The sequence below is a fragment of the Thalassophryne amazonica genome, chromosome 1 (assembly GCF_902500255.1).
Source record: "Thalassophryne amazonica chromosome 1, fThaAma1.1, whole genome shotgun sequence".
Taxonomy (NCBI): Eukaryota; Metazoa; Chordata; class Actinopteri; order Batrachoidiformes; family Batrachoididae; genus Thalassophryne; species Thalassophryne amazonica.
In genome coordinates, this window is record NC_047103.1 from 125,386,491 (window position 1) to 125,397,431 (window position 10,941).

The window sequence follows — 10,941 nt, forward strand, 5'->3', positions numbered from 1 at the left end:
CACTGGCGTTTAGGAGGATTTGCGTATGGATTGTGAACAAAATTGACCCATATTCGCCAAACATCCGCAATATCCGTGTAGCATGCCTGTATGAGTCGGCCGTCATCCGAACACAACCGTAATCATCCGCAGACGCATGCATGTCTGCAGCCAGGATTTTTGAGCTGTTCAAAAATCTGAATGCGGATGACATCCGTCTTACATACTCAATACATACTCAATTCATACACAATACATACTCACTTTATGCGCTGTATATCTGCCGTTAACCGCTGATATCCGCAGCTGACGGGAATTTGCGGCTTGGCAGCGGACCGGGACAGTGTGTAAAACAGATATATGTCGTGCCCATCATGTCCACATCACAAACTAAAATATGTTGTAGTGAATGCATACAGATTGGCCACGAATAAAGCGTTTTCATTACATCTGCTTTGCAGCTAATTTGTGGACAATCTGTGAATGCATAACAAACACGTCACGTAAAAGCCAAAGTGTGGCAGAAAGCGACATACCTGCCAGTCAGTGCCGGTCCGGCTGTGTAAATCCACAAAACGTAATAGCTTCTGCAATCCAGGACTTTTATTTAACACCAACAAAAGGAAGAGTTGCTGTTTACCCACAACTCACGCTGACAAAAAACACCGTTTCACACCCCGAGCGGCTTCCCCCCTCAGGCTCCCCAAACTCATGAACAGTTAACCTTCGCATGACAACACTCTGTGATCAACTTGTCCAAGTCCAGCAAATGCTCCAGAGGCTGTATTGTTGGTGTGAATAGTGATGCCGATGGCCTGAGTGCGCTTTTTATATGGTCTGGACACAGGTTGAGGAGCGGTCCAGCGTCTGACTGAACCCAGCACTAAATAACCAGAAGCAGTTCCAAAAGAAACAAATTTATTTTCTTCCCACTGTGCTGTACACAAAATACAAAATAAATGAGTCTGGTGGGGTGAAGAGGCGGCGCGCTCTCCCAGCGCCTCAACGGATCAGAGCCCGAACGTTCTGGACTCAGGAGTTCCGCCGACACCCCCCAGGTGGCTTTTCCCAAGACTGTACTCTGTGAAGAAGGAACAGAGGTATGGTTATTCAGTACTTTTATCAAGAAAGACTATTTAGAGGCACACTTATCAGCAACACGTTCAGGACTGATTTCAGGCTTAATTCAAAAGAACAGCTGCTCACAGCTTGTGGAGGATTATCAATCCGCACGCCACAGCCGCGAGGAGCAAACGAGCAATTCTTTTCAATACTTAAATTTAGCTGCGCAACCACGCCACATTATATTCGCAGATAAGCTTTTAAGGATAATCACCTCTGACATGTGCTGACAGCGCTTGCCTCTCACCCTCGTCCTCCTTCACAGGCGCAATGTCAGCTTCTGGAGCGGCCCTCAGCGTCCTCAAACAATCGTCACACGGTCGTATTCTCCGGCCCCTAAGCCCAGATCACTGCTGGCTTAAATGCAGTTCTTCATCTCTTCATTGGTACCAGCTGAGAGTCCTTAGAACTGCATGCGAATGTCACAGGTGTCGTGAATCGTCCCGATTAGAGAATCGCATGTGAGTGCAACAGGTGCAGCAGATCACTGTGACAGAGGTGAGAGACTCTTCTGCAGCACATTCTCCCCAGAGATCAGCCCCAAACCACCTGGGAAGGAAAACAAACAAAAACCGCAAAACAGTGTCCAGCCAAGCCCCCCAACACACAACAACTGCAATGCAGATGCCGTGCGTGCGCGATGCATTCATAATACAACCGTAATACTGCCGTGATAATCTCAATGTGTCGGATCAGTTTCCTCACTACATGCATTATATAACCGTGATTGTTCATCATATATTCGCTATATATTATTAATACGAGGTCTGTCCAAAAAGTAACGGACCTTTTTATTTTTTTCAAAAACTATATGGATTTTAATCACGTGTGATTGCATCAGCCAAGCTTGAACCTTCATGCGCATGCGTGAGTTTTTTCACGCCTGTCATGCCTGTTGCGTCACTCAAAGCCTGTGGGCAGGCTTTAAGTGAGCACTGGTCCACCCCCCTCATCGGATTTTAATTGTCAGGGAAATGTCTGAATGATTTGGAGCTTTGCTGCATCAAATTTTTCCAGAAACTTTGAGAGACAGCCAGGTGGACACCATTCGCTACATTCAGATGGCTTTCAGGGACGATTTTATGGGGATCACACAGATTGAGGAGTGTTACAGCCGGTTTAAAAACCTCCCACAGCGGCTGAGAGCGCGCCACGTTCCGAGCGGCGATCGACAGGCTCAAACGACCAGATCATTTCCAAACTGAACGCTGTGTTGATCCGGGATGTCATCTGACTACCACAGAAATGGCAGAAGACGTGGACATCAAGACTTATTCGGCACATTCCACTGTTACAGGAGATTTTGTCATGGAAAGAGGAGCGGAGGAATGCGCCACCGTGCCGCGAATGGCGCGGCACAAAACCACAGGAATTCGCACGTCGGGACGGAGCCGCATGGCGCAAAGCAACGCCGTGATGAAGCCTCACAGGACATGTTCTGGCATGTCCAGCTAATCCACAATTTCTCGGATAGTCACACAACTGAAAAGCCACCGAAAGCTGTCTGAAAGCCATCTGAAAGCCGTCCTGTGAGACCAACACGGAGGTGGTTTTGTGCCGCGCCATTCGCGGCACGGTGGCGCATTCCTCCGCTCCTCTTTCCATGACAAAAACTCCTGTAACAGTGGAACATGCTGAAAAAGTCTTTATGTCCACGTCTTCTGCCATTTCTGTGGTAGTCAGACGACGTCCCGGATCAACACAGCGTTCAGTTTGGAAATGATCTGGTCGTTTGAGCCTGTTGATCACCGCTCGGAATGTGGCGCACTCTCAGCCGCTGTGGGCGGTCTTTAAACCGGCTGTAACACTCCTCAATCTGTGTGATCTCCATTAAATCGTCCCTGAAAGCCATCTGAATTTAGCGAATGGTGTCCACCTGGCTGTCTCTCACAGTTTCTGGAAAAACGTGATGCACCAAAGCTCCAAATCATTCAGACATTTCCCTGATAATTAAAATCTGACGAGGGGGGTGGACCAGTGCTCACTCAAAGCCTGCCCTCAGGCGAATGACGCAACCAACAGGCGTGAAAAAACTCACGCATACGCATGAAGGTTCAAGCTTGGCTGATGCAATCACACGTGATTCAAATCCATATAGTTTTTGAAAAAAATAAAAAGGTCCATTACTTTTTGGATAGACCTCGTATATCCGTAATTCATACTGGGACATTTGTCATTTTTGTTGCAGGCGACAACGAACGCCCGTAATTTGTGTACTCAATTCATGCGCAATTAATCCTCTCCCCAGTGGGACAGGGCCCTAAGATGTAATCCAAACATATAAAGCAATAAATGCTGTCTGATCCAGAGCAGGTGAGCGGAGTGGAATAATTAGGATCTTTGAAAATTGTGCAGATTACAATATTGTTGTCTCTGAAAGTTAAATAATAATTTGTTGTCTCTGCACAATGCCACAAAAAATTTAAGAATGTTATTATTTTTTTTCACAGTATCATAATTTCCGGACTATTGACAGCACCTGGATATAAGCCACAGCCACTAACTTTAAAAGCAAAAAAAATTGTACACATATAGTCCGCAGGTGTCCATGTTGTAATAAAGTATTATTAACTGAGCGAGAGGTCTGTATTGGGAAATATCAGACCGAGGTGTTAGTACGGACCGAGCGCACCGAGGTCAGTGGGAAAAACACAGAGGTCTGATACCCCTGTACAGACCGAGCAAGTGAGGTTAATAATTTGTTTATTATATGGCTGTAATATACATATAAACATGCAAACTTACAGTTATACCCGATTATGCTTCTGACGGTGTTGGGCTCGTTCACTTTTTTCACCTTGCTCTATGAAGAACATGCTAACAGATGGTCCAGTTGTTAGCTAGTAAGCTTTCAATCTCTGTTTTGTTTTTTTTTCTGATCCTGTTGAGATATTTATGGAGTGCATTCATGTCCGACTTGCTTTTTCTAATTGCGTTTTTAGCTTCCTGGTCTGTAAAGGAAATATGTGTTGCGGACCAACTGTTATGGAAACCGGTCTGGTATGGGAAAATATCAGACCAGTAGTCAGCCATTCAGAGTGTGCGTAACATTGCAGCCATATAATAATATGAGATATTTTACAAAAAGGTGTTACACACTTTTTTTTATTTTTAATTAAATCTGTACCACTAACATACACAAATATGTACCAAATATAAGCCGAAATACATCCGTTAATGCTGTCCATTGATTGGCTGAAAGCTGCAGTTCTTGTGTGAACAGACTGTCTCAAATATTAAAACTAGTCACACACGGAGTAAATATAAAGTCTTACCTGTTTGTCTTAGTGGGATTCATCACCACAGTCTGACAGAAATGTATCCACATAAAATCTGATTTTGGAAAACATCTGAAAATACTTTAATTCCTTGTCCTGGCTGAAGAAAAGTCCATCTGTGTTACTGGCACTTTGTGCCACAATTGCTCCGTCAGATCATGGTTTCTGCACTCGAGCTCATCCATCAGGTTGTTAAGTTGCAGCGCCTCTTGTGGCTGGGCTGACTCAGGACTGGCATGGTCTCCTAGAGGTGACACCCTGCACGCACTTGATGTCATGCCCGATCTATATTTAATTGTTCCACCTTTCAATCAAAAGGGGTCTGCCTGTGGTGGAAATGCATACCAAGCTAGACTTAACCGTTTCATCACGTATAATACTGTGCAGCACTGACCCGAACCACTCTGTGGAAATAGGGCTGTCAGTATACGTTGGTTAAGTCATCAAGGTGTAACAGCTACATTAATTTATTAGATGTATGCCCGCGTTTTTAATATGGTCGGCATACGCAGGCTAAATTGTCAAGGTGTGACGGGGCCTATCTTGTAAAAATCCACAAATTAGCCGCATCATTGTTTAAACCGCAGTGTTTAGCGTGTGTGAAAAATGTAGCGGCTTATAGTCTGGAAATTATGGTAGTAGAATGCTGGTCATAGTGGATATTGTGGATCTTTGAGTTACTATTTGTAATATTTAAGAATAAAGCAATGTAGTTTGAACTATGTTGACTTTGAAGCAATGTTTGGCTGTGACTGATTTATTGTTAACATCAGAAATTTAAAAACAGATTATTTGTGATGGACATGTAAGGCTTATTAAAATATCAGAGCTTGATCTTTTTTTTTTGTACAGTCCAAGCACACAAAAATTTGTTGTTTGAAGTGGTCAAAGTCTTTATTTTCTCAGTATCATTAACACTGATCTCTGCTATCTAGACACAGCCATTGTATACTTATCTTGTTTACATCTCATGAAAACATTACTTCATGTTTGGCTATCTTGAAGAATCTTTGGGATGCTCCACCAGAAGACAAAGGCTGAGGCGGTCGCATCTCCTCCTCCTCTCTTCTCTCTGTGTTTCTGTATCTCTGCTCCAACCTTCAAAGTCCCTACTTCACTAGTGTGAATTCTTCAAACTATATTGGAATAACTATGGAATTGATCAGCTGGTCTAAACACTATTGACACAATTTTTCCAACAAGGAAATCAGGGCTGGGGGACCCTGCGTGCCCAGATATAGAACCTACCCTGTGGGCTGTCTTCTCGATGCCTGGGAGAAGTGGCGCACCACGTGCTTGGCTCCACTCTGTGTGGAGGACATCGAAGATTTATTTTTATTTGGTTTATAGTAGGAGGGCTGGTGCGTATTGGTTTATGTGCTGCCCTGACCTACTGGAGAATTGGCAAGACGGCTGATACCAGAACCACGACCCCTCACCTGTCCATCATGATTTATGAGGTGGGCATAAAAAATTACATTGTGGTAGTATATTTTATTTTTTATTTTTTTTTTGCAATTGTCATCATGTGGTTTCTCCATGTTGTTTAGACCGCAGCAACTCTCTGGCATGCAAGGGATTATGGGATATCTCAGTAGGGCAAATGGGATGAGTATGAATGTCCCTCTTGTTGCCAAAATGCTTAATGTTGACACCTGCAAGAACATAGTAAATCTCTTCATTTGAGAACATGCATTAATCATTTTAAGAGGAGTTACTGATTTCAGAGTGCACATTATTCATCTTTGTGTGCAAAAAATTGTTTCTGCCATGACATCTGCTGTGCTTCAAAGTTGGTTGTTGTGTTTACATTGTCACTAGGTTTCCTCCTGGTCTTCAGGGTGGCTGCTGATGGTACTATGCAAAGCTCAGACAATTTACATAGTAAATGTAATCTTTGTACTTCGCTCTGTCAGTGTCACAGCATGTCTGTGATATGTTCTTTCCGCAGGCTAAATCATCAGAAATTACGATTTCTGTCGATTTCTGTTGCACTTATTTCTTTCATTCTGCTTCTGCAGAAGAGTTTTTACCAAATTGGAGCAACTTTAACGTTTGACCCCTGTGCAAACTGAAATTGCCCTTTGTCACTATTTTTACCCCATAACTCCATAGCATTCAGTCATGGATAGTCCAAGCTAAACTTTGTTGGAATTCTTATGATCAGACTAATAATATGTGTGTTTCTTCCAGATTGGATTATTGCAATGTTCTATTTTCTGGTTAGGGGTCTCCAGTTAGTTCAGCTGCCAGACTTTTGACACGAAGCAGAAAGTTGACCACATCACACCTATTCTGGCATCTCTTCATTGGCTACCTGTCTCTGTGAGATCAGATTTTAAGGTCCTGCTGTTAGCTGATAAAAGTGTTCATGGACTGGTACCAACCTACTTAGCCAATTTATTAAACCGTATGTACCAGCCCGGGCTTTGCGTTCACAGGATGCAGGACTGCTCTGTGTTCCAAGTGTGAAGAAAAAGTCTGTGGACCTTCTCTGTTCGTGCCCCTGTGTTGTGGAATGGCCTCCCAGCATCAGTTTGACAGTTGAACTGTGGAGACATTCAAAACCAGGCTTAAGACACATCTATTCATTCTGTCCTATGGTTAGATTATTGTACTAGCATTCTTTTTCAATTCTTTTTAATATTTACTCTTTTATTGTGCTTGTTTTAATCTTGTAATTATGCTTTTTATTCTTTTAACTCATTTTAAACTGTTTTTGAATTGTTGTGTGTGAGGCGCCTTGAGGCGACGCTGTCGTGGGTTGGTGCCCTATCAATTGAATTCATTGAAATTGAATTGAATTAATGTGGTATACTCAATATGAGTCAATAGGATTTGAGTATTTTTATATATTGACCTCTGTGTAATTCTTCATTGACCCCTACCTGGCTATAACTACCACCCTGGGATGGCTATCATACATTTTTTTGTAGGCCATGGTACACTGAGGCTGGATTGTAAGTGTTGTTTAGTCCCCTTAATTGGTACCAGTACCCTGCTTGGCCCACATCTCTTCTTCCCTGTTTCCACCAAGCTTTTGCCTTGGTGTCGGCGTCAGCATTCGTTGTGCATTTGAATGTTTACACCAAGATTATGCTTTCACATTTTTGAGCCTGAAATTTCACACAACTAGAACTAAAATTGCAAGATCAGCTCTTGGGAGGCATCATGGCCGACGAATGGAAATTCATTGCAGTGATGCTGCTTAATGAAATAAAGGAAGAGATGGAGGATGAACTACATTCACCTCAAGTTCTGCCTTTATGGTTGTTCATAGGTTTCCTTTGACACGGTTGCTGTGGTCCTGTTGTTTTTTATAGTACAGTGCTGGTTGTTTCTGTAGAGCTTGAATTAGCTTTCGTGTGCCTACAATGTTGCTCATTTTTTTTCTGCAGGATGAAGAACTTTATGCCACGTGATGACCACACAAATAGTTTACTACTGCTATACTACTGATGAACAGGCATGTGGACCTTTGGTTTCCATGTGACGTGGATGTTGTCACAGCACAGAAAATGCACGTGTTGAGATTCTAATTCTGTGTGAATGCATCAGTTGCATGTGACACTGACTTTGAAGTTAATGTGAATTCTTGGTGGAAACTGGGCCTTATCCACGTGACAGTTGTGCTGAGGAGAGCTCCAGCACCTCCTCTATATCCAAACTGGATAAGAAGAAGAGGATGGAGGCCTATGGAATCCTTTTTTGATGTGGTTTAAAGCAAACAGACATTCACTTGTATAAGGCGACTTTTTGCTTTGTGTGGCGACATGGAAGAAGGGTTTAGCATAATAATTTAGCTAACCATCTTTGATTCTCTTTCCTCTTGCTCAGGACCTGGTGAAGAGTCACCTGATGTATGCTGTGCGCGAGGAGGTGGAAGTGCTTAAGGAGCAGATTAAAGAGTTGATCGAACGCAACAGTCAGCTGGAGCAGGAGAACAACCTGCTCAAAAATCTGGCCAGCCCCGAGCAGATGGCCCAGTTCCAGGCCCAAGTTCAGATGGGTGGCTCCCCAACCAGTACCGCCCAGCCTCTAGTCTCAAACCCGACCGGAACAACACAGGCGCTCCCCTCCACACAAAACTAAGGCCCTTCTGCATAATGAAGACCCCTGAAGAGTTGACATGGAGCCTGGGAGGATGGAAGCTAAAAGGAGGGGTTCTGCCATACTGTGACCCGACTCTAGACTGCACGACGACGCCAGCAACACGAGTTCACCTGATGTGGAAAAACCATTTTGTTGTACATTTTATTTAACCAATGTTCTGACTGTGGAGTTGCACCAGTGTTTGTGTGCTTTGTCTACAACTTTTACCTGCTTCAGACAATCGTGGTTTTTGTAACCATGGTGATGAAGAGACTGATGCAGCTGATGATCACCATGGAGGGAGAAGCTAATGAGTTCTTGTGCATTGAGTGCATGCAGTGACTGTTGTGCCATCCATCCCCCTTCCACAACCAGCACTGTCAGCACACACTCATCATTTTGTTGATGCATCATTTTTGTTTCTTAATGCTGTGGTTCAAACTAAAACATGCACTTTTTTAGTGCAGACTACCAGAAAAACAAATGACAATGGACATGTCAAGAAAAATAAGAAAGCCGGCGTCATCAGTCCTGATGTTGTGCAGGCGGGACTGCGTCACATCATTGTTCACTTTGAGAACTGTGTGTTGTTGTGGAGGTTTCACATTGCCGTCTCCACCCTTGTGCACACTCTCCCTAATGGACAGAACAGTAAACATTTATGCAGGGAACCAGTGTGGGCTTTTTAGGGAGGGCAGGGAGAGGTTTTGTTTTGCCTGATGCACTTATTGCTGTAAAATAATATATGTATAAATAATAGTAAGTAAATAGGACATGACTGTTTGTAGGTAGTGAAGTTTGTACCAATTAAAATTTCCAGTTCTGCCAAGCGCCTGGTTTCTAACCATAGATACATATATAAAAAACTGTTTTTGTTGTTTTGAGTTGTTATTGTTGTGTGGATGCATGTGTGTGTGTGTGTGTGTATATATATATATATATATATATTTGTATCTATGGTTTTACCAGGTTTTGGCCTACCTGTGATGTCAATACTCAGGGTGGGAACAGTAGAGGATCCTCGACACTAAGACGTCTCTCCTGCAGTGACACACGGCGTTGTACTGTATATCAGCCTTCCTCTGTTGTTGTGCAACTTGCTCAGATGAGCTGAACTGTGTTACCATTTGGGGGCTGTGTGTGTGGGGTTTTTTGTTTGTTTGTTTTTTAATTGATTTCTTTGTTTTGTACAGTTGAGTGTTTGAGTTGCCAATCAGGCAGCTGGAGTGCTGAACATAACGAGGAGACACTTGGCAAAGGAAAAATGCCTCAATTATGTCAAATGTTTTGTGCATGTTCCTCACCTCAACAAAAATGTGACATTACATTTGCACTAGACAGTTGCACCTCAAATAAAAGTGAAAAAAAAAATGCAGAAACCGAACTGTTGTGTTTTTTTCTGTCAGTGATATTTCATGTATGGTTGAATATGATGGTGACCAGAACAGCTTTTGAACACAACATCCACACTGGGTCATATCCAAAGAAGTGTGCAACATGGCCACAACATCGTAGCTGTCAAGGCAAGTGGTACACCTCTTTTGTGTCTGCCTAGTAACTGTTCATTTGATAGTCATTCTAGTTGTACCCAAAGCTCTTCTGAAGAGGCCTGGTACCAAAGACATCCAGTGGACACCTTTGGTTCCTGGTTAACACATCGGTCTCACAACTATACAGTAGGATGGGAAGCACCAGGACGTTAACTTCTCACTGGCCAAAGTCCACTGAAGTGCCAGAATGAAATTTTTGGATTTATGTTTTTACAGTAGTGTTCAGAATAATAGTAGTGCTATATGACTAAAAAGATTAATCCAGGTTTTGAGTATATTTCTTATTGTTACATGGGAAGCAAGGTACCTGTAGATTCAGTAGATTATCACAAATCCAGCAAGACCAAGCATTCATGATATGCACACTCGTAAGGCTATGAAATTGGGCTATTAGTAAAAAAAAAAAAAAGTAGAAAAGGGGGTGTTCACAATAGTAGCATCTGCTGTTGATGCTACAAACTCAAAACTATTATGTTCAAACTGCTTAGCAATCCTGTGAATCACTAAACTAGTATTTAGTTGTATAACCACAGTTTTTCATGACTTCTTCACATCTGCGAGGCATTAATTTGGTTGGTTTGGAACCAAGATTTTGCTTGTTTACTAGTGTGCTTGGGGTCATTGTCTTGTTGAAACACCCATTTCAAGGACATGTCCTCTTCAGCATAAGGCAGCATGACCTCTTCAAGTATTTTGACATATCCACACTGATCCATGATATCTGGTATGCAATATATAGGCCCAACACCGTAGTAGGAGAAACATGCCCATTTCATGATGCTTGCATCACCACGCTTCACTGTGAACTGTGGCTTGAATTCAGAGTTTGGGGGTCGTCTCACAAACTGTCTGCAGCCCTTGGACCCAAAAAGAACAATTTTACTCTCATCAGTCCACAAAATATTCCGCCATTTCTCTTT

The 10,941-nt window shown here is 42.8% G+C and overlaps 1 protein-coding gene across 2 annotated transcripts in view; it reads left to right on the plus strand.

Annotated features, from left to right (window-relative positions):
- Window positions 1-9,842, plus strand: part of LOC117513945 (TSC22 domain family protein 1-like) — a 124,286-nt gene extending 114,444 nt beyond the window's left edge. For both annotated transcript variants that reach the window (XM_034174203.1, XM_034174220.1), the window contains exon 3: window positions 8,217-9,842. In XM_034174203.1, the coding sequence (XP_034030094.1) occupies window positions 8,217-8,471 (255 nt within the window). In that variant the 3' untranslated portion in view covers window positions 8,472-9,842. The remainder of the gene's footprint in view (window positions 1-8,216) is intronic.
- The last annotated feature ends 1,099 nt before the right edge of the window (window positions 9,843-10,941 follow it).